This window comes from Parambassis ranga, chromosome 7 (genome assembly GCF_900634625.1).
Source record: "Parambassis ranga chromosome 7, fParRan2.1, whole genome shotgun sequence".
In the NCBI taxonomy this organism is placed as follows: Eukaryota; Metazoa; Chordata; class Actinopteri; family Ambassidae; genus Parambassis; species Parambassis ranga.
The window spans coordinates 3,314,281-3,341,957 of NC_041028.1; the positions used below are offsets into that span (position 1 = coordinate 3,314,281).

The window sequence follows — 27,677 nt, forward strand, 5'->3', positions numbered from 1 at the left end:
AGAAAAATACAGCTAAATGCATGCCTGTCACACCAACACAAAGGAGTCCTGGAGCGCTGTAATCTTAGATGGTGGCCAAATAATGTAATGTTTAGGAATGTAAGTGAAACAGTTGTGTCCAAATGTCTCATAGAACCTCTCACAATCATTATAGACACCTGATTATATTGAATTAAAAGTGATATCTACTCTTTCAGCTAATGATTTATACATATTGTATAGTCTCTTAGCCTTGTCTGCCTAAATTTTGTAACACAAATAGAAAAAAAGCTATAATATAAATGTAGTGAAGTAAAAACGTATACATACCTTTGAAAGAGAGTTGAACAGAAAAAAAATAGTGCCTCAAAAAATACTTAAATTCGTCTTTGTCTTCACTGCGAATTAGCAAATTTACCATGCTAACATGCTAAACTCGGACAGAGAACTTAATTTAAGCATGTTAGCATATTCATTCCGAAGTATTGCGACGCGTTTTAACATATAAAACACAATGTACGTGCGATTATAGCTCACTATTGCGCATTTGAGCACTTGTTAGCACTGACCTTACTGATTGTTAGCGTTACATTAGCTCAATGTGTTTGCGTTAGCATACCATTAGCTCACAGCCATTAGCATTTATGACAATAAATTGTTAGTATTGTGGCCTACAATAAGCATTTTGCTCACTATTAATATTTGTTTTTTCTTACCATTTAACTCAAAATATAAACATTAAGCTCACCGTGAGTGTGTTAGCATAGCCTTAGCAGTAGCTGACTGGTTGTTTGTTAGCTTGCCATTAGCGTTTAGCTAACCGGAAGTATTTAAATTAGCGTTAGGCGGTTTGGGACGTAAGATATTAATCAACTTACTACAATGAGCTACCTGCCTTGTTTTTATTCCAATCTTAAATTTGATTTATTTGATTTGATGAAACAAAACAAAACATCCCACATATAATTTGGAAAGCTTTGATATAATTTTATTTTATTTTATTTTTTTTAAATAAATAAATAATAGAGGGTATAAAATTAGAGACTAGTTGCCATTTAAAACATGTTCCATTCAGATTTACATGTCCCCCAGGACACATCTTTACTTAGTGATACTGAGGATGTCCTGTTGGATCTGTGTGTGTGTGTGTGTGTGTGTTTCATGGGAAATGAGAGGGTAGAGACTGCTTTATTGTTCAGATGGTCCTGAGCATCGGAGCTGGAAGAATTCATTCCCAGAGAAACATCACCACAACAAGGTAAGGTGAAGTTCAGCTGTTCTTTAAAGGATAAAACGCATCTCTTGCTTACACACTGTGTTTAAATTTATTATGCAAATTTCATTAAAAGGTTTTGTGGCTCCAGATGGAGCTGCTTAACTTGAAATTATTCCTACAAAAATATATATTTTAAAACTTTATTTAACTTGTTTTAGTTATATGTGTTAGGGTTAGGGTTAGGGTTAGGGGTTAGGGGTTTTTTTAGATTTATGTTTATTTATCATAATAATAATCATTTGTAGTGTTGACAGGACATACTTACCGATGTGTCAGTGGTTATGTAGGTGCAAGATTTATTAAATAGGACGAAGACAGTGGTGTTAATAATACTTGCTATGAATAAGAAGGTATTAATTTAATCCCAAAATAACTCAGTATAACCTCATAGCACCTCAGACTTCTGATAATCTGCTGTGGTGTTATTATTCACCTCTGAAAAACATTTTGAGTAAGCTCAGCATGTCTGCCACCACCACCAACCTCCTCCTCCTCCTGCTCCACCTCCTGCTCCTGTGCTGCTGTTATGTAACCTCTCAAAACATAATCAGATTAACACCGAAGTAAATCTAAACTCTGCACAGATATGAAACACTTTTCCTCTGCTTTTCACTTCAGACCATGAACTCTCACGAGTACAACCACTCGTTGGACTTCTTGAACGGGACACCATGGTTTGTGTACGAGTGCACCATCCAGCTGGACACGAACTACCGGCGCATCGCCCTCTTCCTCCTCTACCTGTTCATCTTCATGGTAGGCCTGCTGGAGAACACACTGGTCGTCTGGGTCAACTGGCGTCGACGTCACTCGGCCAACGGCGTTCTTTTCTGCATCATCAACGTGAGCCTGTCGGACCTGATGGTGATCGTGATCCTGCCTTTCTTCATGATGGAGGTGACCATGGACAAGGTGTGGCTGTGGGGTCGCTTCCTCTGTAAGGTCACCAACCTAATCTACGTGGTCAACTTCTACAGTAGCTCCTTCTTCCTAGCCCTCATGACCCTGGAGCGCTACCTGTCCCTGACCAGGCCGCTGTCCCCGACCTTGTTCCCTGTGGTGGGCCGGCAGCGCTGGGTGCTCTGCGGAGGCCTGTGGGTGTTCTCCTTGTTTCTGGCTCTGATGGAGAACGTCCACGTGGATCTTCTGGAGTGGGAAGAGCCGGGCTGCTACATGCTGCCTGAGCACGACTACACAGAGTGGTACGTGTCCGTGGCGTTCCTCTGCCTGATCTTCCAGTTCATTGGCCCTGCCGCCGTCATCATCACCTGCAACGTGCTGATCGCCCGAGCAGTCAAAACGGCGCCGGACGTGCAGGGCCGGCGGGATGTGTGGCTGGTGCACGTGTACTCTCTGGTGTTTGTGTTGTGCTGGCTGCCCTATCACATGGTCATGTTCCTGATGATCATAGACGACCTTAACCCCTACATCTTCAGCTGCAACACGGTGGAGGTGCTCTACTTCTCCTTCAGCGTGGTGCAGAGCCTCTCTCTGTTCCACTGCGTCGCCAACCCCTTCCTCTACAACTTTCTTAGCAAGAGCTTTCGCAGCAACCTCATCAACACTGTGGTGAACTACATTCCCAGAGAGGAGACCGCGGATCAGGCCGCCGCCAAGCCCACCACTCCAAACGGAGGCAGAGGAGACGCCGGTAAGCAACGCAAGTTAAGTAACGCCAGCACCAGCCAGTCAGATGTGGGATCATAAGAACCGGCGTTAGGAGCCAGATGTTTGACAGAACTGAACCCAGCCTTAACGGCTCACAGACACCACCCTCACATAATCCACTTCCTGTTTTATCAGCTTTTTTTTTTTCTCAGCATGTACAGAAAATGTTTGATGTTTTTCTGCAAAGCTGCTCACAACATCAGAAACTCAAGGCGACATCGAGAATCCAACAGCACAGAGGAAGAAGAACAGCGCCACACCAGGAACGTCAGAAAGGCTGTATCCATACGAACATGTTAGAACATAACTGCTCTAATTCACAAGATGCTTATTTATCAGTTTGTGGATGCTGGTGTAGTCTTATTCTGTTAAAATGCAATAAAAACTCCCTCAAACACTGCTTGTAATCCACCTGAGCTGGAGTGGAATTTTGTGCTACGAGTGGAACAATGACACAAAAAGACACACAAGGTTTGTGTTTATTCTACAAGCCGTCGCTGCTTCTGCTGATCTTTATTTCATTCCTGGAATGTGTCACAGTTTCAGTGATAAGAAGACGGGGGAGAAAAAAAAAAATAAAGAGGGAAAGGGGAAAGGGGGGTGGGTGGTGGTGTCATGTCCACAGATGGCACAATGGCAGGAAGAGACCAGGCTTTAAACGGGGGCAGAGGTTACAAGCCTCTGGAAGCAGGAGGTTCACAACATGACGCAGATTTCTGCAAGTTCATCACTGAAATTCTGATGATGGACGAGTTTTTGCTGGAAGAGGCCTTTAAAAAAAAAAATCCAGGGCTGATAACAGTCTTCCAAGAGAGGCATTTCTTTTATTTTCAATAACAATATTTTTAAAAAAAACACATTCATAGATAACTTCAGAATAAGATAATGACACTTATAAATGTGTAAAAATAATAAATAGTTGCCATAAATATGAGGTAAGACACAAACATCGCACAGAAATGTGTAGATGGGCACTTAAATTACACATTTCTACAGCATGTGACTACATGGAATCAAACTCTTTAAGTGAAGGAAAATTAAACTTTAAGGTTCGTAGTGTGAGAAAATACTGCAAACATATGAAAATAATCTGATGCTACAGTGAGGTCAGTCATCAGCCACCATCCTCACACAGAGGTGTGTTTAGAAGAGCACTGCCTCACAACAGAACACACTGCCTCCTAGTGGCTGCTTCACGCACACACACACACACTGAACCGCACGGTCAACAGGATCTGACTGATAACACGTCCACTACGGTCTAAAAAAGACTAAAACACAGAGCTGAATCTTTGATCAGACACCTGATGGATCAACCAACATTCATTTCAATGAATTCTTAAAAACTTTAAAGTATTTGCTTTTGTTTATTTTAGTGTAAAGTGAATATTTTCATGTTTAAATGTGTCACTGAGGCCTTCTTTTGTCAGGTTAAACAAGTTTTGCTATTAAATCTAGTTTTGGAATTTAATTATAATTTTTTTATCAAATTAATTTTTGGGCATTAAAGGTAGGGTAGGAGATTTCATTCTGATGCACTTTTGAGATCTTTTATCAAGTAATTTAATCAATATTGAAAATAATCAGATCTTCTTCATCAGAAACTATTTTGATCCTGGATTTAGTTCATTGTTATTGTAGTATATTATTATTATGATCAAAATAATAATCAATACTGTTGTTTAAGTACATTTAGCACAAATGTCAATTCTCTGGCTTCTAAAATGTGAAGATTAGCAGATGTTTGTGTGTTGTATGTAATTTCAATGGGAATGTTTTTGTGTACTGGAAGCAATTTATGAATTAATCAAAAATACAATCAATAACAAAAATAAGATTTCTGTTGCCGTCCACCTTTCCTCAAACAAACAGCTGTGTGAAAGGATACTCATTGTGTGTGTGTGTGTGTGTGTGTTAGCTTTGTCGTACTATTGTCCTTTCTGACTGCCTTAGTCGTCTGTAATATTTCAAAATAAAAGCCTTAAGAAAATAAAAGGTCTCCTCACCATCAGTGTGAGAGAACTCCAATAAAGGCCTGTTGAGGTAACTATAAAGGCCTCAGTCAGTGTTTGAGGAAATGTGGTAAATGGTCCACGGCAACCGGACACAGGAAGTGTGAACAGGGTGTGCTCAGGTGTCCACAGTGGGCAGCGGCTCTTTGGAGTGATCGTTGTACATGAAGGTCTGCTCGATATTGAAGTCTGGGGGCAGGTGGTCTTTGTGAAGCTCCATGTGTGACGATACCAGCTTGAGCGTGGAGAAGTAGAGTCCGCAGACGGTGCAGCGGTACATGAGGGCGCCGGCGTGCGTCTTCAGGTGGCAGATCATGGTGGAGCGGCCTCTGAAAAAGCGCAGGCACACTTTGCACTGGTAAGGTTTCTCCCCAGTGTGGATACGCAGGTGGTAGGTAAACTCGCCAGAGTGGGCGAAACGTTTGCCGCAGTAGCGGCATCGGTACCACTTCCGCTGTACGCCTGCTGTGGAAGCTACATCCTGTCCCGAGCTGCCATTGGCCAGGACCCCGGAGGACAAGCTCTGTAGCGGGCCTTGAAAAAACTTCTCCGGGATGCTGAAGCCCATCCCCAGCCCCAAACCCAGGTTACTCATTTTGACAAGGCCGCCGACGTCCTGTGGAGAAGACGAGGTACAGGAAGACAGTGGACCCTCCAGAGACTGATCTGCTTTACGTTTGCCTGTGCTGCCTCCCCTGCTCCCCACAGATTCTGTGGTCGGAAGGCCAAGGTGGTACTGAAAGTCCGAGGAGGAGGGGAGTGTGTGTGGGCCCTGGAAGCTGTGTAACTCCTCCACACCTCCCACACCTCCTCCCCCGGTGCCGTACACCCTCAGTGCAGAACGCTCCCTCTCTTTAGCTGCCGCCTCCTCGGCGTGCGCTGCCATGTGTCTGTCCAGCAGGGGGCGCTCCACAAAGCAGCGGGCGCAGTGTGGACAGGTGAAAATGGGCAGAGAGAGGTGGGCGAGGGTGTGCCACAGCAGGGAACAGAGGGAGAGCTGAGGGAGGTGACACACTCCACAGCTCAGGCTCTGAGGACACACGTGACTCAGCAGGTGGTCTCTGATCGTCTGACGAGGAGGAGGAGGAAGACAGAAACACATGAGTGACAGATGAAGGCCAAAACAGGTGGTTAAATAGTGACTCTTCTTCTGCCCACATCACTGTCAGATGGTTTATTGTGAAACAAGTTCTCTGCTACTAATTAAACAAACAGCAGATGCCTGAACACACTGTCCGCGCCTCCTGATGATGCTTCTTAGCAAATAAAGCACCACAGTATCTGTTTGTACAACTTTAACTTCTGTATGTAAACACACCACGTGCTTTACATTACTGATGCTCTACAGCAACAGAAGACAGACGTATTTCTTGGTGGTGCGTTCAGTTGTTTGCGGGACATTTAGGCACTCAACCCTACCCTGAACAAACATGCATTGCAGTTTGAAACTGTGCTGACTGGATAATCTGTGTCGTCTTGGTGCAACTTTTTTGAAATTTTACATTTTAAGAAAGTCTGTCAAGCTCTTCTTTAGAGATTGTAATCACATGAGCCTGACAGATGACACAAAAACATAATGGAGGCAGAAATACCACCTTAAAGCCCCTGTGCTTTAATTTAGTCTGTATGTCAGAATAACCTGAAAAGACATTTTAACACTAACCTGAAAGTCTTTGCTGAGGGTTTTTCTGCACACAGCACACTGTAGCTCGGAAAGGGCTCCCTGGCTGCTGGTCAGCGCCCCCTGTGGGATGGTGTACCTCGAGGCGGCCTGTCGGATGTGGCGCAACAGTTTGCTTTGGCTGCAGAACTGCAGGTGGCACATGTCACAGGTGAAGAGCTGGACTCCCACATGAGAGAGGGAGTGGGAGATGGCGGCGGCGCGGTCTGGAAACGAGGCGCTGCATACCCTGCAGATACCCAGTTCCGTCAGGTGGGTCTCGCCATGTCTCCTGATGGCAGCTGGGTCAGCTGGAAGAGGCACTTCGCAGGATTTACATGACAGCATGTTTCCTGTTACCTGTGAGAGGAGGACAGATCATTATTACTGCTGTGTGCGGCTCATAGTTACCTGATTGACTGAGCTTAGAACAAACAAACATTACCTCGCTGCTTGTATTCTCTGCGCCTTCGACACAGACAAGGTCATCGTCATCGTCCTCCTCATCTCCCTCCTCCATGAAGTCCTCATCGTCGCTCAGCTCAATGATCTCACCTGCCAGCTGTCTCCACTGCTCCTCCTCTGTTGATCCATTTTCGTGCAGAGCCTCTCTTTCTTCCTCAGCCTCTTCCTCCTCAATGTCTCCAAACATCAGCCTACCATCCCTCTGCACATTCACCCCACCACCCTCAACCATCACCACCTGCAGGCTGCCCAGAGGCTCTCCGGAGGAGGACGTCGGAGCACAGGCCTCAGCCCCGAGCTGGGCCGAGGAGTCAGGGAGAGAGCAGGAGTCAGATGGTGCAGGGTTGCTGCCCTGAGGCAGAGAGACATCCACACTCCCACGAACTCTTCGACCATCTGTGTCACCAACCTCACAGCCGCCTCCTGCCTCTGAGTCCTCCAGCTCAGTCTTCAGCTGGAGCACAGGACCTGGAGGCAGCACGCCTTCGCTCTGAGTGTGGCTGCTGGTTAAAAGATGTCCTACTGGTAGCTGATGATTTGTGGCCATCTGCCCATAGCCAATATGAGCCTGGACGTCTTCTGTCTTCAGCTCCAGACCTCCAATGGGAGCTTCAGAGTCTGTTTGCGCTGAGGAAGCTTGGAAAAGAGGTGAAGGCGCAGCAGGAGTAGGGGCAGCAGATGAAGACAGAGAGGAGCAGGAGGTGACTGACGAGCACACAGATGATGCAGCACCAACTACGGCAACTGTGGACGCAGCAGCAACCATGCTGGAGTCCAGAGTGACATCTCCAGGGCTGCTCGCTTTACAGTGTGCAGACACAGAAGCCTGCAGGTCAGGAAAGGTCGCATGGCAGGCTCGCACCAGCTCGCTGATGCCGAGTCTCTCAGCCAGCTCATACAGCACCCCAACATCTATGAGATCAGTCAGTATCTCCCCTGTGTAGACGAATGTCAGTACCTTCTCGAAGTTGGCCGGGGAGATGAACTCCAGAGAGAGGGCAGCAGTGGACGAAGCTGGGGCCCGGGTGAACAGGTTTCGGAAGTATGTCCCAGCACAGCCCAATACAGCACGGTGGGCAGCAAATGTCCGATTTCCAACCTGTAAGAGGACATCACAGTAGCGACGCGTCTGGCGGCAGCGGTTGAGCTCAGCAAGAAGGCTGGCAGCATGGCCAGGACCCTGCAGCCGGATCCTCATCCCTGCTGCAGCTCTGTGTTACAGTGCAACTGCAGGAATGACAGCAAAGACAGAAGAGGAACACAAACTCAATACTATACATCACTTTCCAACGTGAAAGAGTCAGAAACTTCCCAGAGAGACCACACTGACATGTAAAACTCAATTTCATGTAAAACACATTTAGTCTCAATTAAATATAAGTTAAAAATACCTTTCAGTCAACAGAACAATTCAAAACTATTCTCAAATCTTTCTTAATTTACATATATCATATAACTTGTATTTTAAAGATTTAAAAATTGTTTATCCATTTACTTATTTATTTTGACTCCCTCCATCTTTAATTATCATCAGTTTATCTTTTTTAAATGGTCAATTTTCTAACCTCACAAAAACATTAATTTAAAAATGAAGAAAATATGTTTAAAATTAGAAATTAATTATAAATAAATATTAAATATTTCCATTGGAAAAAGCCTTAAGTTCTCAATAACCACTATGCATCTGCTAAAAAATCTTGTTAGTTTGATTAGTTAATTTAATTGGTTAATGTTCTTAGTTCTTAGAGATTGTCACCTGATTATCAGTTTAGATAAAATACCATTAAATCAAATATTTCTCAGGTAAGCTGCCATATTGACTAAATTACTTATTTATTAATAATTATAACATTTGAAGACCGATCAATAGTCAAACCACTTTTGTTGTCTTCTGCAGAAAAGCAGAACTCCGACATATTGAATAAACGATATATATCTATCTGTGTTTTGAACTCTGTACTTAGGTTCCTGTAATGTTTACTTTCTGCAATTCAATGACAAGCTAACGGAGCTCAGACAGTTTTTTTTTTCCAGACAGTCCAGACAAATTTATCGTCCATTAACAGCTCAACACACACATACATTTTACAGTTATTCGTTAAAACGTCACGTCGTCTGTTTTTTTTTAATAACTCACCTGTTAACATACGACAGAAGAATCCTCTCTTTTCTTTTGTTTCGAGAAGAACTCCGCGGTTCCTCCACTGATAACACATTTTATAATTCTGAGCTTTTTTTTTTTATTGTCCGTCGCATTTTGGTGACGTATGTCAACAAAAAGGAACAGACGTCGCCCCCTACAGCCTGGAGGCGGCGTTGCAACGACAAAGTGCAAACAGCACAACTGTACGTCTGTCAGCGTGAGGCAGAGCTTTTTGATTTAAAAATATAAATATATAATATAATAATAATAATAATATAAAATATAATGTATATAGTCTGAACCGTTTGTTAATATAAAAATATTACTAAAATAACAAATTATAATAACAAAAACGAATACTTAGGCTTAAAAAGGACTAATTAATAAAAAATAAATAAAAATATAAATATAAAAATAATATAAAAAATTAGTCAAATGAAATAAATGACAATGGTAATAATAATAATAACAATAATAATAATTTAAAATATAATGTATATAGTCTGAACCGTTTGTTAATATAACAAACATATTATTATGTGTTAAAATAATATATATTTACATATATATATATATATAACATATATATATATATATATATATATGTTAACATATTATTAAAATAACAAATGACGAAAATATGGGCTTAAAAAGGACTAAATAATACAAAATAAAAAACATAAATATAAAAATAATATAAACAATTAGTCAAATGAAATATAATAATAATAATAATAATAATAATAATAAACAGTACACAATCAACTTAATGCTAATTAAAAAAAGTTTATTTTATTTTGTAACCTTTTCTTTTAGCTCACATTACCCACAAAGTGTCAGAAGAACACCTGTAAACGCTGCATACTTCATACACGGTGAACTCATGGGATCGACCTACACAACAATAATATGAATGTAAATAATGTCTTCATGTTGTCTCCCGGCTATCACACTTCCACATGTTTGTACATTCTGTAAAACCATCTGCTCACTGCCTCATGAGATGTAGGAGAATAAGAAATTATAAAAGACGATGAAAAACAAAACAAACCTGACCATATTTTCAAAACTACCAGTAAGAAATCATTTACAAAATTGTGTCTGATTTTTCGGCTGTGTCTTCGTTACAGAGTTTAACATTAAGTATGTAGTATAGTTACATTTACAGTATATTAAAACGCCGTATCTCAGACCTGTGACCGTAACACTGACATGTTTCATTCATGTTTCTAGTCTAAGCAGAATTATCTCAGCTGATTTCTCAGCATTTTATATTGGGCCAAACTGACAGGCACACATAACTTACAACATGACGTACTGTAGGTTTCATTCTGTAAAGCCAAAGAAAACAAATAAACAACAACAAAACAAACAAAAAAATAGCTGTTTGGTCCACAACAAATCAGTTAGCGCTAACATTTGTTGCTTTTTGTCGTCGTAGCTGGATGATTGCACTTCATCTGGAGGAAGTGAGACAGAAGCAGTGTCAGCTACAGTTCTACTCTTTGAAATGAGGTCAACAACAACACAGTATTTCAGCAATATGTCTGCCATCCACAAATTGAGTGAATATTGCTTTTAAGTTGTTTGATATGTTGTTCAGTCTTCAGAAACAATGTTTTATGTTTTATGATACTTTGATACACTACGCCTCTTTCCTCTCCACCTATTCATCTACTCCACGAGTGTCCTCCAGCCGGTGGGGTGGGGTGGCTACGACACCCGCTTCCTGGAGCTGGTGCGGCCCAGGCTGGCGGTGCTGGAGCGGCGGCTGAGGATAGGGGTGGCGGCGGTGGGCGAGGCCTCGTTGGGACAGCCGTGCTGGAGCAAGATATCGATGCAGCCTTTGCTCCCGTTTTTTCTGGCCACCATCATGGGCGTCTGGCCTTGGTTATCTTTCGCCTTCACATCGATCCCGTACTGTGGAGGAAGAGATGGATGAAGAAGATGATCGTTAGGCTTATTTATAGATTGGATTTTGATTTTTCTTTGTCTCAAGACCTGAACTATCAACAATGCTACTCAGGGATCACAGAAGTCACAAATTTGAGGTCGTCTGACCTCCATCTTGTTGTAGAGCTGCTTCATGACAAGCCAAAATCTGGTTTTAATGTATCCAGTTGTTATTTTGAGTGCACACACACTGACAATCAGTCAGTATGGCACCAAGTAGGCCAAAGTAGGGCCCAACCTTTCAGCCAGGTATTTTTCACTAATGAGCAGAAACCCACCCAGATGAGCAGCTGGGTCATGACTACATCTCCCAGTTGACAAGCTGCGTGCAGAGCCGTGCGAGGCGGCGATGGTGTCGACCCCGTCAGCTGAGCGTTGATTTGCTCCTTGGTGCTGTGGGCCAGAAGCAGCAGCAGCCTGGGCAGGTCTCTCTCAGTCACTGCGGAGAGGAGCCACACCGGCATGCTGTCCTCTGCAGGCTGCGTCCCTGAGGCCGGCTGGAGAGGCGGCACAAACGCCCGGAGTTCATACTTAGCCCGGATCCAGGACTCTCTCTCCTCTCTGGTGAAGCAAAAACAGACAGAATAAGATAGTGCTTGCTTTTTGCTTTTTATCAGACTGTGAAGCGATGGTGTTGGAAACACACCGTGTTGCATTGGGCGTGGGTTTGGTCCGGCCCTGGGTGAAGCTCTCCCAGATGCTGTTGGCCATGTGGTTTCCGATAGCAGCCAGAACTTGTGTGAGCTCTCCTGGCCAGTCGTCCAGGTCCAGCGAGCGAACACGTGACAGGTGAGTCCCCAGGTTCCGGTGGATCCCTGAGCACTCAATGCAGATCAGCGCACCCAGGTTGAGACTGGCCCAGGTGGGATCTGCAGGGTGGGAGAGGAGAGACTGGTTAGGACATCGGCAGCCCTGCAGGTGATGATGGTGACGGTGATGGACAGTTATCCTTCACAGTAGAAGAGCTGCTGAAGGGAACGACGCAGACATTCAGGAACTCACTCTGAGCTTCGCAGTCCACACACAGACTGTTGCCTTTGGCGTTTCGGATGGCCTGCAGCGCCACCGCCTCGCTCTGACTGCTCCTCCGCGCCTGCACACACAGTTTTAATCATTTATTTATATCCACACAAGTGATTCTGTTTCGATAACAAATTATATGTAAAACAACCCCTCAGCCTCTCTGAGACTGGTGTGATGTGGCATCATGTGCACAGGCATTGAAGGCTAAAAAAGGGCAGAGCAACATTGTAGAGCTAGTTAGTTAACTGCATATATACTCTCTCTCTCTCTCTCTGTATCTTTCTGCAGGTCTCTCTCCCTTCAGATCTGCATCCGGCCCTCTGACACACCCAGTGTTTCCTGTCAACACCTATGTTGTTCATCTGTGTAGTGCTAATTAACTTTAACAACATATCAGCTGAAATATAAATAAATACAAACATAGTTTTTCAGCATTACAATTACAACAACCTGTCCTGTAACATGTGATGTTTGCTGCACGTTTCTCTCTCTGTCTCTGTCTCATCTTCTCTGACTGATTGACTCCATCTTCTCTTCCTCTCCCCGGCCGCCTAGGTTCCCCCTTGTGAGCCAGTTCCCGCTCCTCCGGGTTTTTTGTAAAGCACCTAGATATATAGGTGCTATATGCATATATATAAACAGCTCCTACACTAATGAACTCATGCTCAAAACAAGGCGTCCAAACTCTGAATGTGTAAACCTGTTCAACCTAAAAATGACTTTAAACTGACATGAAAGTGGCATTTCTGAGATGCCAAAATGGCCGACTGTCTGTTTGGAAGTGGATTCTGTTTTGTTCCCTGTTGTTTTGTGAGATCATTGCATGTGTGCAGAGGATTGTGGGTGCCTCGACAACACGAACAATCCTTGAAAATTCTCCGAATGAAGCCTTCAGTCCTTGCTCGAATTTGCAGACTAGAACTCATTTAGCCATTTAGCGATCCATCTATTGTCTTAATCTGCTTTGCCCTGTAGTACATGGTCACATGGGGGGGGGGGGGGGGGGGCAATCCCAGCTATCAATGGACGACAGGTTGCCAGTCTATCGAGGGGCTAACACAGAGAGATAAACAACCACTCACACACACATCTACAGCCACCTAGAGGAAGGCGGAGAACCTGGCAGATGTTAATCTTCACAAGAAAGACACCGACGATGGAAAATGTGGATGACACGTTGTGGTTTAAAGACTTTTTTTTCCAACCTTGTTTCTGCCGCTCTCGCAGGACTGCAGGCTGGCCAGGATCTGGCTCTCTATAGCCGACACCCAGGAGTCCCTGTCCTCCAGGCTCTGAGCCTCAAAGTGCCACGTCTGCCCAGTGAATGACACAATGATGAAATCTGCATTCTCTTCCTCTGCAGGTGAAAAAAAAACACACACACACTCAGATTTGGATGTGCGGTACAACAACAACACAGCCGAGCTTTCAGTCAGTGAGAGACACACAAACACGAAGCAGCAGTTAGATGGAGGATGGAAACAGAAACATATGTGGGGGTCTATGAACTGAAGACAAACGGGATGCAGGTCATGAATGTGAAGCACACAGAGCTCCCTCGCTGGTTACCTGTTTTATTAATGTTTCTCAAACTACCAAAGCTCTTTAACTTCCACATTTTGCGTTTGGCTGCGGAGCGAGAGATAAGCACAGGGAAAGGAAAAAAGAGAAACAAGTTTAAGAAAAGAGCTGTTACACATTCAGACAGACGGTCGCTCACATGTCTGCAGAAGAAAAATAAGAAGCACAAAGCAGAACTGCGTAACTGTCAGAATATAAATACATTTCTTTAATAAGATTTTTAAGTGATAACATTAACAGGAAAATGTCTTTCTTTGTTTTTCCTGTGTTACCTTCAGCCTGCCCGGCGGCTGCATCTCCTTTCTGGTTCATGCTCTTCTTCCTCCTGTTCTTCTTCCTGTCACTCATGGGAGATGATTGGCTGGGGTCTTTCCCAGAAAAAGGACTGGCCGTCCCCTCCAGGGCGTCTGACATTTGGTGCAAATATAATAAATCACACATGACAGCATTGTTGGTAGTTGTAGCAGTGGGCTACACCCAAAGTGTTTCTGAGGTGGCGCTGGCGATGAATCAAAAGGTTTTAACGGCCTGTGGTACGTACCGACACTTTGTGCCTTGGTGGACAGTGAGGAGGGGCAGCGCTGAAGACCTCTCTCACCTCCTTGAGGGGACAAACCACCAGACCGGTCATCGACCACAGACAGAGTGGCAGGACACAGCTGAGGAACTGACAGCATGACAGAGGAAGAAGATCAAACATTATCCTAACGTGCAAAACAAACTCAACTCATGATACAAAAAGAAAGAAACAGAGAAAACTGTATTTAATGTGTACCTGTGGTGTTGCTGTCCCCGGCTGTCAGGTCTTTACTCAGCCCGTTAATACCAGGTACCGCCCCGGGCGGGACGGGTGAGGGACCTGCAGGCGCCACGGCTCTCGGAGGACGTTTGCCGGGAACTTTAACCGTCACACGCAGCAGGTCGATTTCCTTTCCATGAGTATTCTGTGTGTAGTCCTGAAAGGTTTTGACAGAGAAAGAAGACGTTGTCATGACGACAAGTATAAAACACAGCTGCTTCAAGCTGCTTTTTACTTCCGGTTAGCCACGTAGCTGTACAGACCAACCTGAAAGCTAACTTTATTTATGCTAAGCTAACAAGACTAACTTGTGCAATACAATGGTGATATGATGAATCCAATGCTGCTACTGAACTGACAACCATGTTGCATCTTGTGAAGTGCATCATGGGATTTGTAGCGATGTTGGGTCCTGTAGAGGGGTCAAACTGAGAGCATGTCCTGCTCTTTGCAAACATTGGTCAGCTCTAAAAGTGTTTTTTTCTTTGGATCAGCAGCAGCATCTAACGGCCTGTGCAGTGTGTCACAGAGAGGAAAACAAGTTAGCATCTCCTCCATGTCTTTAACTGCTGGAATTAACCGGGGAGAAACTCCATCAGACCGGCCAACAATCACAGCTGCCACAGACCATAAAGCTGAAAGTGTAGTTACATCTGAAAAGCTGCCGTTGTTCCCTGCTGGCTGTGTGCTGATGCTTTGCTTGTTTTTTTTGTTTTTTTTTTTACTGCCGTATTGATCAGTGCTGTGGTGTTTGCTTACACTGGAGCTGGAGTGATAAGACAGCGTGCCATTGTTGGACAGGGTGACATATTTCTTCTTCCACTCCTTATTTAGAGAGCTGCCGCTCCTCTTCCACAGGATGCTCTGCAGAAAACAACAGCCAAGGTCAAGGCACTCAAAACAAGCGACGCTCAGAACGGCACTAAATTTAGTCGATACCTCTGTCTGTTCAAAGCAGAGAGAGAGAGAGAGTTTGACAACAATAGCTGAGAGCACTTATATTAATAGAACAGCCGGGAGGAAGGTTGAAACGGATGAGACAACAGATTTCTCTGCTGCTTATGTAAGATGAAATAAATAGATTTTTGTTCTCACTTTGTTTTGTGGTGTAAGCACATAAAATACACACTTCATTGCGTTATGTGACCCAAACCTGTTTGATCGGAACGCCCCGCACGCTGCTCGAATCCGCTTTTGGATCAGAGGCCTTTTTATCCGGGTCTCGGTTCTGAAATAGAACCAACAAGAGTTTAAGAAAGGTGGATGACCTCAGCAGAGAGAGACAGGGTGTGGGGGTGGGTGAGGGGTGGGTGACATGATGGTGTGAGATGACAGGAAACTAAAAGACGTGAGGCTCAGGCAGTTGGTGGAGACTGACCTTGAAGAGAGAGGGCCGTCTGGGGATGCTCTTCAGAGAACGTGAGCTGACACTGCCTGCCCCCTCTCCCTGTGCAACCCGCAGCTCTCTGTGACCCACCACCGGGGTGGAGGGGAGGGAGTAGGCGTAGCCACTGCTCGGGCCATTACTGGCCTGAGAGGAGGAGGAGGAGGAGGAGGGCAGCGGGGTCAAGAGGTCAGGAGGGGGAGATGGGAATGGAGGTGTGGAGAGATGAACGATGAAACAAATTTACAACAAGTGGGCAATGATTGACAGAAAGTGGTTTATCACTGTGATAAAACTGTGATATGAGCTGAGATGGATGAAGAGGAGAAGGTTCTGGATCTGACAAAGTACAGTACACACTGTTTGTAGTCTAATGAAACATTATCTGATTTCTTTGATGTTTAGCTCATTTTACCTGTGATCATTTTTATTTTATCCGAATTAAGATGCAGTTATTGATACTATCAATACAGTATTTTTTAATTTAAAGTAATCAAATTACCACTATGTAATCTAAAATAAAGCATCTTATCATATTAGACCTTCCTGTGACTGAAAACATAACCTGAACCTGTCATTCAAGCGGCTCCTGATGCTAATTTTAGCATGCTAAAATACTGGATGTGACGGATTGTTCACATTATAGCTTAGCATGTTAGCATGCTTTCACTAAACAGCTAAAACTCATGGGATAATCATTACTTTTGAAGCTCCTGAACAGGTTTGGCGCCTGTATTCAGCGTTCAAAGCTTCAAACCTTTCTCCTTATTTGACAGACTGAAGGAGGGTACCTGTCCGGGGAATGATGCTGATCCAGGTGTGGAGCCTCCAGAGTGACTGGGTGAGTTGGGCAGAGATTTGCAGGCCTGCAGCGCTGCCTGCTTCCTCTGAGCTACAATCTTCTGTGCAGCTGAAACACACACACACTGTTTCACTCCACTGATTCTCTGCACTGTGAGTCTGTATCTGCTGGAATCTGAGTCAGCTCACCTTCTGAAAACACTCGATCCACATTGAACCCGTAGGTGGCGCAGGTCTCGTAGAACAGGGAGTGACGCACATCGATGCACAGCTGTCTGGCTCTCTGATCCTCGATCACACGAGGGTTGGTGCTGCTGATTTTATCTGAATAAAAACAAACAGAATTTGGAGAGTTTATATGAGTCACCTCACTGTCCTGTGGTGGACTGATGACATTTAGCAGTTCATTTTGGGGGAAAAGTCTGAAACCAGTGTGGTTTATTTCCTTATTTACAAGCTCCTCCTGGAACCCAGTATGAAATCTGAGTGGTCAAAGTGAATTTGTGATGAAAGACAGCCGTGAGATCACACTACAGTTCATCCTGCCAGGCGAGAAATAATCAGCATCCACAGGCAGAGAAAACATGCAACTAAAAGGTAAAAAGTCCCAACCAGCTGTGTCTCTTCACTACACCTGGTGCCTCTCAGGGTAAGGTGACTTAGGCACCAACCCTGTGAGTCAAACCACAGGGAAGCAGCTTCAGCAGCAGACTGCAGCCCCCCCGCTGCTCTAAGGAAAGATGCCTCCACCCTCAGACTCTCTCAGTCATCTGTAATTGTCAGAGCTAAGGCATCATCTCAGATGCACTTCTACGACCTAACCTCCCTATAAAGGTCAATAAAGTAAATCTTAATCCATGTTTCCCACCTTGGGTGCCGACCACTATGACCGGGATGTCTGAGCGGTGTGCGGTGAGCTGGCTGTAGAGCTGGTACAGCTCCTGGAAACTGGCCTCGTTCTCCAAACTGAAGATCAGGATCACCGCGTCGACCCAGCTGCTGAACTGGAGGATGAGAAAAAGAGGAGGAAGGCGTTAGGCATTTTTGGCTGATGAAGGATGAAGTCTGCACACACACACACACATACAGGATTACATAAAGAAGCACCTGTGCGTCAGGCGGCCCAGCTTCCTCTCGGATCAGTAATAAATGACTCTGCCCATCCACCAGCACTTCCTTTTTATACCTGCCACCTGTGACAGAGACAGACATGTTACTGAGCGGCGTGACAGACGGAGGACGGATCCATAAATATGCACAGACGTCTCTGAGCAGCTGAAAGATAATGCAATGCAAATCTGCCTGCAAGAAGTCACATGTTGTATCCGCGTGTTTGTGTTTTACCATCAGGCTTCTCGATAGGGGCGTAACTTCCTGTGATGTATTTGTTCACCAGTGCCGACTTGCCACTTTTCTGACTTCCCAAAATGCCCTGAGAGGAAAAGGAAGGAGACGTCAGTCCCTGCACGGGTTTACATCTCAGTCAGAGAGTCTTCATTTAAATCACAGACTTTCAGTTCCTGCAGATGTTTAGGTTCCTGTCATTAATCTGTTATTTAATACAACAGGACTGCACTGCTGTTTGACATGAAGAAGTATTCTGACAATATGCAGCAATACAAGCTGGGGTCCTGCATTCAGAGTAAAGCAGAAGTGACCATGTGGCATTCATAGATGTGTAAGCGAGCCTTCTAGCATCAGTTTGCAGCCAGTGTGCAGATCACAACATGAATATTACACAACATCAGTATATGGCTGCATCGGAGAAAAAAGGTATTTATGTGTATCACACAAGCTTCTCCACCTTCAGGAGGCTAGTGGGGAACCCTGGGTCTGTTTAATAAGAGCGCTACATGTTTTGTGTGCTCTGTGTCTAATCAGCTAATCACTCCTGATTGTGTTCATACTTCGATCAATAGAGGTGTCATTCTGTCATGGTTCATTGGTGTATTAAAGGTAGGGTAGGAGATTTTCAAAACTCAGTGAGAGTCGGCCAGATTTGGAAAGTAAACACACGCCCCTTTCTCTCGGAGCTCACCCCAAAGCTGCGGTCTGTGACTTCGGCCATCATGCACGTACCTCTCTGCTGCGCGCAGAGCAGGAAGAGAGTGACAACCAGCCAATACTCCGCGCAGGGTCCACCCGGAGGATTGGCTGATGTTTTTAGTGTTTCATAGCTTCCACAGATGATTCATATTCTTCGTTTTAAAGCGAAACTGCCGAACTAATCGGTTGCTATCGGATTGTAAAGAGAAGTTACACTAATTTAACAAAAAGTGCATCAGAATGAAATCTCCTACCTGACCTTTAATCTCTGGATTGTAGACTCTGCTTAGTGACTAGTCATCATCAGTACCATTCATCATGTTAGCTGGTGAAGTAATAGGGCATGCAGCCATCCATCATCTCCAATGATAACACTAGCAAGCAAGCTAAGGTTTTTAAGGTGCTGTTGGTTAAGATGTTGGCTAATTTAGAAGCCAGAGTAGCAGGAGTAAAAGAATTACATCTCATTGAGTAGCTGATGTATTTTTAGGCTACACTGGCAATAAATACATGTTAGTTTTATGTACTTTCTTCTTGTACCGTGATGCACCATTAAAGCAGCATCTCCAGTTTTTAGACCTATTAGTGGATACATTCACGCTGTTAACTCTGACAGTGAGTGGCAGTCTCACCAGTCTCAGCTCTGGGATGGATCTGTTCAGGGTCCACTCCTGGCTGTTGGCAATATTTACTAGAGAGAGAGACAGACAGAGACAAACAGTCAGTGAGGCAGAGACACAGAGGGGGAGATTCATCATTTTCACCGTGTACAGTTAGAAGGGACGGACGGCCATCTTAACGGCCGGTGGGAGAGCAATAAATCAAACAGCTGCTGCGTGACTGGGCGCACGCGTGGCCTTGCAGGTCGTCTTAATGAATGTAACCTTTCAGACGCAGCGGGGGATCCAACGAGGTGCCGCCGCATCGCTCTTTATCCACTTTGTGTCCTTTACTGGAAGCTCAGGTCAGCTGCCATGTCTGACTGCACTCAGGAAGTGGAACACTTTGTGAATAACCAATGTAAAAACTGATTTCAAGGCTAATTTTAGCTACAACACCGTCGGATTATTGTTGTTTTCTGTACTTAGGGAATCCACATGAACACACATATGCACATACAGGAGTAGCTGGGCTGCACACAGCTGTGTGCCAACACCCCCACTGGGCAAAAGTGGTGTCGTGCCCCCAGTGTGATGTGACACTCACACCCAGACACCCAGCTGCTGCTTCACAGAGTTTAAAGAGAGATGAAAGAGAGTCACAAAAAAATCAAACACAGTCACCTAATAAACTGGAGACAGAAGCCATGTTATGATGCTGCAATGTTTTTTAGCTACATGCTAGCATTTGCTCATGTTTAGCAGAAATCTGTCAAATGAAGACAACATATGCCCAAAAAAAACTGCAATTCCTCAAATGGCCACACGGTGCTGGCTGCAAAAGTGAGTCAAGAAGAAGAAATAAACACATTTACAGCCTGGTATTAAAAAAAATGATTATTTTTCTCAGGACTCATGCTAAAGGGGAAAGATGGACGCCACTACAGAATGCTAACTGGCCGCCTCAGCAACATCTGGTTTTAGGTGGAGTCACTGTGACTATTTACATATCTAGAGGCTGTCTGTGTTACTGCACCTAAAGGACCATCCACATTATCTTCAACCTGAAGCTGTGGTAGATGCGCACATGCCTGCACAAAATGTAATTGTAATCGATCCAAGAGCCGCCTCGCTGGTGTCTGAGAATTACAAAAGGAAGGAGGAAGAAAAAAAAGACACAAAGACAAACAGAGAAACCAGCGCTGACAGAAAGAGTGGCTGATACCCTCACTGTGAACATGGGATGTGTCCTTCAGAAGCAGAGTATGGATAAAGTAACGTGAGGGTCTACATCTATAGGGCTTCTTTTAACGAGAAAAGGGTGGGGGTCCTCACACACAGCTTAGGAAGAAGCCTGCCACACACACACACACACACAGTGATTGACTTTGTCTTTGTGACTGAAAGCTCTCTTTATGGCCTGCTGCTGCAGCCAAAAGTGATCAGACAATGTGATCCTTCTGCCGCCTCAACACACAGATTTCTATGGAAAGCCAATTACCCACGCTGCCGGCTCCAAACCAATCACCAGCGATCACCACTGCAACCCCCAGATGTCTCCTGTAACTGCCAGATTTCTAACTTAATTCTGTTTTTAGGAATTCTGTCAGAATCCTCTAAGCCATGTGTTAATACACAATCCTTCTCTCTCTCACACACACACACAGACACACACACCTCCTCCACCCCGGTGTTTCATCAGGCTCTGCCTCTGTATAGCAGCAAGCAGCAGTCCTGCCGGTTGCCATGGCAACACTTCCTCCTGCCCTAAGTGTGTGTCTGTCTGTGTCTATGTGTGTGTGTGTGTGTGTGTGTGTGTGTGTGGTTGGAGGGGCCAGTCTTACTATTTGGGCGAATCCACACTGTGTGTGTGTAACAGTGTGAATACAACAAATTACTGAATACATAAAACACACACACACACACACTCCCGCAGGCTCACACTCGCTCCGTCTTTGAGCAAACATGTTTGTGAAAGAGACGCACTGTTGTACGCTGCAGCCGTCGACACACACACACACACACACACACACACTGCCAACGCTCACCAGTGAATCTTAAAATGCTACATGTGTGCATGTTAAACCAAAGAACAGAGACAAAGAGGGTGAGAGGGAAGAAAAAAAAAGAAGAAGGACGAAGTGGGTGGAATATCAAAGACAGGATTAGAAATGTTCTTAAACAAATATCATGTCACATTTTCTCCCCCCTTCCTTCCAAGCGTTCCAGATTTATGGGTATAAAGCCGAAGCAAAAATCAGCTGGAGCGGAGCAATCCATCTGTGATCGTGCCACCAGCTCCTCTCCCCTTTGGCTTCATTATGAGATTTAAACCCATGCTGGGGAACGTTGCTTAAGTGTGTCTGTGTGGGGTGTGAGCGTCAGTGTGTGTGTGTGTGTGTGTGTGTCAGATTACCCCTCCAGCGGTGTGAAATCGGGCGGCACTCTGAGGGGAAGTAGATTAAGACTGACCAAGATGATTCTTTTGTCAATTCTCGAATCAAAGAACTTCATCTGTCATCAATTTGCAGTTGCACATGGCTTCAGGACAATGTGTGTCGACACGTGACAGCGTGATGGCTGCTAAATGTGTTCTGTGTGGGGTTCTTTAAAGAGATCAACCCCACCCAACTCCAGTCATTTCATATGGATGCCTGTGCACAGACGGAAGTGCGACACTGAGAATGGATCAACATGAAGGGTGGATTTAGAGTTCAGAGATGAAAGTGTGTGTGTGTGTGTGTGTGTGTGTCTGTGTGTGTGTGTGTGTGTGTGATGTGACCTCCTACCTTCCTCCTCACTGGAGTCTCTCTGTATATAGACAGGAGGCACTGTGGAGGATGACCCCGCTGCCCCTGAACTACTCTTTGTGAAAATGCCACTGATGAACTTTAGCATCTTCCTGTCTTTAGCGGAGCCCCGCTGGCCCGGCTGCACCTGCTGGGTGAGGCCCAGGTCCTCCGAGAGGCTGTTCAGGTCACTGTTATCCAGCGTGCGGCTTTTGCCTTTGCGTGCTGGTTTGGAGGCCTGGGTGGGAGGTGCAGGTAAGGAGGTGGAACCTGTCTTTAGCCTCTCCTTTCTGGGAATGTCTCTCATTACTGCACCTCCAATGTCCAGGGGTATTCCAGCCTGAGCGTCGTCCCGTAGGTCCTTCCATCCTTCGGGCCTGCTCGCCTCGGCCCAGGAGGCCCTGCAGGGGCCCGGTGAGCGCGTCACCACTCGGCAGTCCTTGCGATCCAGGCTCTGTGCTGAGGTAGGGCTGCGCTCTCGACCCTCTCTGGAGTCACGGCCGCGGGTGGCCACACTGCTGTGAGACTTCAGCAGACTCACAGGCCGCTGCCCCGCCGGGCGGATGGGGAAGCTGGTCCTGGTTGGGGTGCGGCTGGGCTCCACCACCTCCGCAGGGGGTGTTGTGGTCAGGGATGGAGACCTGCATTGCTTTGCTTCGAGTAAGTCTGCAGACTTTGCCCTCTGGATCGTCCCTCTCTCAGCCGGCAGTGGGATGGAGAGGTTGGTTGGCGGCTTTTCTCCCCCTTTACTCAGGACATCAGCGCTGCAGGGCGACTTTCTCTCACCATCCTTGAGTCCTTCAGTTCCCTCTTTGGCAACAGCACCATCCTCAGCTCTTTGTGGTTTCCCTGAAACCACTTCAGCTCCATTCTGAGCTTGTGCAGGAGCTCCCCCCTCGGCCTCTACCTCCCTCCCCTGTGTGCCATTCTTGGCCTCCCCTCCATTCTCCTCCACGGCCTCTACCTTGACGAGGGTGAGGGAAATGAGGTAGGTGGTACGTTGCTGCAGGGCGCCTCCTCCGCTCATGTGGTCAGGCTTCGGTAGACTCACAGAAGATGAATGAAACCAGACAGAGGGACACGAACAGCTGACAGTTTGCCAGCGTGTTGGGATGTGACAAAATCTGACAGCACGACCGAGACCAAAAACTTACATGGAGGGAGATTAAGTTTCTCCTTGGACGACACAACAGCAGAGGGGCTGCTGGGTTCATCCATCCCCCAAATCCCTCAGTCTTTGTTTTCAGTCATGGATTTCTTCGTTGACTGCAATTTTTCATTTCTCTGGAATGTGAACGCAAAATCCACTCAAGCTCCAGCTCACAGTCGGTGCAGTCCAAGCAGCTCTTTTGTTCCACAAAAAACACCCAATTAAAATCTCCCCTCTGCAAATGTATGCAGCCACGCAAATAAATCTTCGTTATGATGCCTCACTCATTGCTGATGGTAATTATTTACTTGACCTTATTTTCATGTGCAGCACCCCCATCTTACATGTTGCTCAGTCCTTCCTCCTCAATGACAGCAAAATAATTTGATTCAGTTCAGAAAAAAAAACAACAACTTCCCCGCATCATACGTCACCCAAAGTGAAGAGGTGAAGCAGCATGGCACAGAACACCACCTTACAGCTGAATGCAGTCCAGTCCAGATCATGGGCAAGCCTCACATGTGTGTTGACAGCAGCATCCATTCAGAGAGCGAGTGCGGCGGGAGAAAAGCAGGCAGCCGCGCACACACACACACACAGGAAGGACATTGATGAGGCGCTGGAGGAGAAGCCAACAGAATATTTGGAGGATATGTGGAGATGCATGACCGAGTGAGGGCGCGTCCGCTGTCCATCACGCACCTTCCTCCCTTTCCTGGGCTGCCCCGTGTCCTCTGAGCACATCAGGCGTTGAGCATGACAACACAGTGCCGGCACAGAAGAGGCGCTGTGGCGAGAGTCACGGCTCAAACAGCTCTGAAGCCTTTCTGACAGAGACGCCGTCGCACAGGTTCAACGAGTCCAAAGAACACCTCCTACATACACACACACACACTCACACTCACACACCTTCACACATGCACAGGTCGTCTCTCTCCCCTGCTCTCACAAATGCACTGATAGAAATCTCCAGTGTCCCTCCCTCTACATGCCCCTCCTTCCAATAGGCGATCCATACAATGCAGACAGATCCTGCTCCTCATTTTTCCCCTCCTTTATTTCCTCTCTCTCTCTCTCTCTGCTTCTCCTGCTGCTGCTGCTCCTCTCAGACTGTGCAGGGTCCCTGCTCTTTATTGCTCATCCCCATCCCCGTCCCCTCCCCTCCATCTTTCTCCCTGCATGCCGGAGAGGAGGAGAAGGAGGAGGAGGAGGGGAGGCAACGGGTAACGGCTGGTGGTAAAGCAGCAGTGCACACACATGGTGGACCTGCTAAATGAGAGGGGGGGTGATGCAGGAGAACCGATCAGTGTAGTAACAGAAAAAAAATGGATTGTTGAGGAAAGGGTGTTTTCATCAGTCGTCTCATTTATGCATCTGTCAGGACAGTTTCATCCAACATCATTCATCTGTCTGTGTGGAAGTGTGTGTGTGTGTGTGTGGCTCCGTGTGGCTCCTCCTCAGTCGGAGGCTTGGCTTGTTTGTTGCTAAGGTGTTACAATCTTCCTGGCTCTGGTGGCACAATCATCTCCTCCATGTCCTTCCTCCTCCTTCCTCCTCCTCCTCCTCCTCCTCCTCTGCCTGTGGTACATTATGTATCACTCCCAGGATGTCAAAATGGTGTTTCTCTCTCTCTCTTCTGTGTGTATGTATGTGTGTGTGTGAAAGAGATTTCCTGTGAGTGTATTGATCTGTAGTCTGTTGCCTACTATGGCATGTGTTCATTAGCAGAAGTGGGCTCACAGCATGAACCAGGCAATGGCGTAAAAAGGATGATTGGACACTGACTGGACCACAGAATGTAAAATTAGAATATTCAAATGAATTAAACACAAGTTTGTGGACAAAAAACAGGATTTTGATTTAAATGTTGCCCTTTAAATGTCAGATTTTGTCAGTTTTACTCCACAAATTCTCTATTTTTTCTCTAAATATTTGCTTAACAAATTCTTTAATCGCTTCCTCGACTGAAACGATCACGTAAGCACATGAGGAACTGCTGCAATTAAGCTGTGTGCAACACCAGAAACACTGCAGCAAACATGATTATACATCCATCTCTTCAGTTATTACCGGGTGTAATTTCATGTTAATTACTCTCTGATTAAAAAAAAAAAGGATTTTGTTGATGTGAAATCAGAGGATGTCTCTCCCTGCGGCGCACTCTCAGCCTCCCGCCATCATCCTCTGATACAGGATGTGACTGTCCACCTGCTCAGCCCGCTCCACCCCTCCCTTCCTCAGTCAGCGAGAGGGCAATAACTACCCACACTGAATACAAAGGACCTCTGACAGCCGCTTTCGGGCTCAAGGGGAAAACGCACAACCTGAGAGGAACGACGGCCGCACACGCACGCAGAGGAAGAGTTGCACACAGGAAGCTGCTTTAAAAAAAAAAAAAAAAAAGATCCAAACACACTTTCAGGGCATGATGTGAGCAGTGAACGTGTTGCAGTGCAGCACCGAGAATCATCATTTCTAATGTGAAATCACAGGATGCACAAAAGCCAGTCTGTGTCTCACACACACACACACACTGCCACCCATTGGCGTGTGCTGTCAGATGGACAGTGGCCAAGGGCAGTGGTCATGCTGGGTGATTTTTCATTTCTCCCTCTCTATGAGCTGTCCTCACTGTCTCTCCCCTCCCTGCCTCCCTCAGTCTCTGCCTCTGCTGCCATGCTGCAGTGAGCACCAGTCAGATTCACATTTAAATGTCTTCATTGAGCTCCCAGGAGCACCTCACCCTTTTCTCCTGATATCTGTCCAAAAACCTTTTTCTGTGGCACACACACACACACACACATACTCAGTCGACCACATCCCTCCTGCTTATTAACTCCAAAAAGTGAGTGAGAGAGAGAGAGAGCGGTGGCTCCCTTTTTAGCACCAGTGAACTCTGCACTCACAGATCCTGGCCCCACTGAGGATACATTGGCTTTGATCCACAGTACAGCACTGAAGCTTTAACAGCCTAATTATACAAAAAAAAAAATCAATTATCAATTGAATGTTTTTTACACAGAGGGGATTCCGCTCAGAGCTCGTCAAAATGTGCCAGATTCTAAAAAGACCTCAAAGCTCGCCAATACCCATCAGAGAGCCGGCTGACCTGCAGTTCGCACATGAATTTACTGATGAGACCAGAAGATAATCCGGTGGACTGAACAGTGTCTGAAATCTGACGTACTTCTGTCATAATTACACTATAATTGCTGGTTGCGGTGACTCTGGGTCCTGGCTGTGTGAATGGCATCATTATGCACAGTGTTACATGCAATGTGAGACGATATTGACGAAATCTGAATAATTTATTGACTCGCTTTAGTTTTGCCTATATATAAAAACATAATTATCCACCTGTTTCCTCTCTTTTTCTGCTTCTAGGTTTCATGAAAACACATGAAAAAAGCACCTGGAGTTCAACGGTAACACGTTGTGTCATATTAACAAGAAGCACTGGGAAGTGAGCGGTATGAGGAAATGATGTCAAACTGATCAACCTAACATGTATGGGACCTGTTTGTCTGAAAGGAAGTGGCTTTGAGGGCAGTTGCAGATTGGCAGACAGGAAATAGGCCGCACAGCAGGTCTCATCCTGCTGCCATGGCGATGATGACTGCTGAGAGATGTTTGTTTGCCCGTGTCCAGAGGTGGACCAATAAATAAATGCCACTACACACAGCACACGCAGCTGCCGTGATGTTTGAGAGAAAGAGAATTCAAGAAACGAACACGTCTTCCTCAAAACGACACACAGGAAGTGCAGAGGGAGATATCAATCACCTATTCTGTGTTGTTCCCACACACCCTACATGTAAAGCTGATAACAAAGAGTGACTGTGTTGTAGTTTGCACAAGATTTATCACGCCAGGAAAGGCTTTACAGTGAGCAGCCTGTTAATGAGGACATCAACCAGTGTGCTGCACAGGTAAATACAGCGGTGTGAGGGAAGAGGAGCTTACCTTGAATGCTGTGAAGGTAAACTTTCAGGCCCGAGCGCAGCTGCTCGTCTGTCACTTTTTCAACCTGCTTCGAGAGTCTGTTGATTGCCCCCTGGAGAGACTCGTGCCTCTTGATCACCGCTTTTATGGCTGTGGAGTTCACCGATTTGCTGTTGCTGTTCATCCTGACGCATGGATCGGTGGGAAGCAGAGAGCTGCTTCAGCCCATTTGAACTCCCGGCTGGTTGTTTCCACCAGAAGAAGAAGACCAACTTAAGACACAGATGCAGCAGTAGAAGGAGAAGCGAGCGCGCCTCAGGGTGTCTCTGCTGCCTCTTCCTAGACCACAAAAGTCAGATCACGACAATGCGCGTCTCAGTTTCCTCTGCACACTTCAAACTGAACTG

The 27,677-nt window shown here is 45.7% G+C and overlaps 3 protein-coding genes across 5 annotated transcripts; 1 reads left to right on the plus strand and 2 right to left on the minus strand.

Annotated features, from left to right (window-relative positions):
* Window positions 1-1,143: 1,143 nt before the first annotated feature.
* On the plus strand, window positions 1,144-3,362 carry ackr5 (atypical chemokine receptor 5). The gene is made up of 2 exons (XM_028410920.1): window positions 1,144-1,237; window positions 1,874-3,362. Exon 2 carries the CDS (start codon window positions 1,877-1,879, stop codon window positions 2,960-2,962), a length of 1,086 nt encoding a protein of 361 aa, XP_028266721.1. The 5' UTR covers window positions 1,144-1,237; window positions 1,874-1,876; the 3' UTR covers window positions 2,963-3,362.
* Window positions 3,363-3,473: 111 nt separating this feature from the next.
* On the minus strand, window positions 3,474-9,288 carry zbtb39 (zinc finger and BTB domain containing 39). Its single transcript, XM_028410919.1, has 4 exons — window positions 9,198-9,288; window positions 7,041-8,287; window positions 6,599-6,955; window positions 3,474-6,004 (listed from the first exon to the last, which is right to left on the minus strand). The coding sequence occupies exons 2-4, from the start codon at window positions 8,256-8,258 to the stop codon at window positions 5,054-5,056; spliced, it is 2,526 nt and encodes an 841-aa protein (XP_028266720.1). The 5' UTR covers window positions 8,259-8,287; window positions 9,198-9,288; the 3' UTR covers window positions 3,474-5,053.
* Window positions 9,289-10,261: 973 nt separating this feature from the next.
* agap2 (ArfGAP with GTPase domain, ankyrin repeat and PH domain 2) lies at window positions 10,262-27,657 on the minus strand. 3 transcript variants are annotated; one of them, XM_028410349.1, is made up of 19 exons: window positions 27,292-27,657; window positions 19,423-19,481; window positions 18,089-18,176; window positions 17,852-17,937; window positions 17,613-17,748; window positions 16,934-17,068; window positions 16,735-16,853; window positions 15,938-16,090; window positions 15,713-15,787; window positions 15,319-15,423; window positions 14,536-14,716; window positions 14,302-14,427; window positions 14,033-14,167; window positions 13,749-13,808; window positions 13,385-13,536; window positions 12,159-12,249; window positions 11,803-12,025; window positions 11,435-11,717; window positions 10,262-11,123 (listed from the first exon to the last, which is right to left on the minus strand). In XM_028410349.1, the coding sequence occupies exons 1-19, from the start codon at window positions 27,452-27,454 to the stop codon at window positions 10,917-10,919; spliced, it is 2,577 nt and encodes an 858-aa protein (XP_028266150.1). In that variant the 5' UTR covers window positions 27,455-27,657; the 3' UTR covers window positions 10,262-10,916. The 3 variants fall into 3 exon arrangements, with proteins under 3 accessions (XP_028266150.1, XP_028266152.1, XP_028266151.1); XM_028410351.1 differs by lacking the exon at window positions 27,292-27,657 and adding an exon at window positions 22,179-23,205; XM_028410350.1 differs by lacking the exon at window positions 13,749-13,808.
* Window positions 27,658-27,677: the final 20 nt, after the last annotated feature.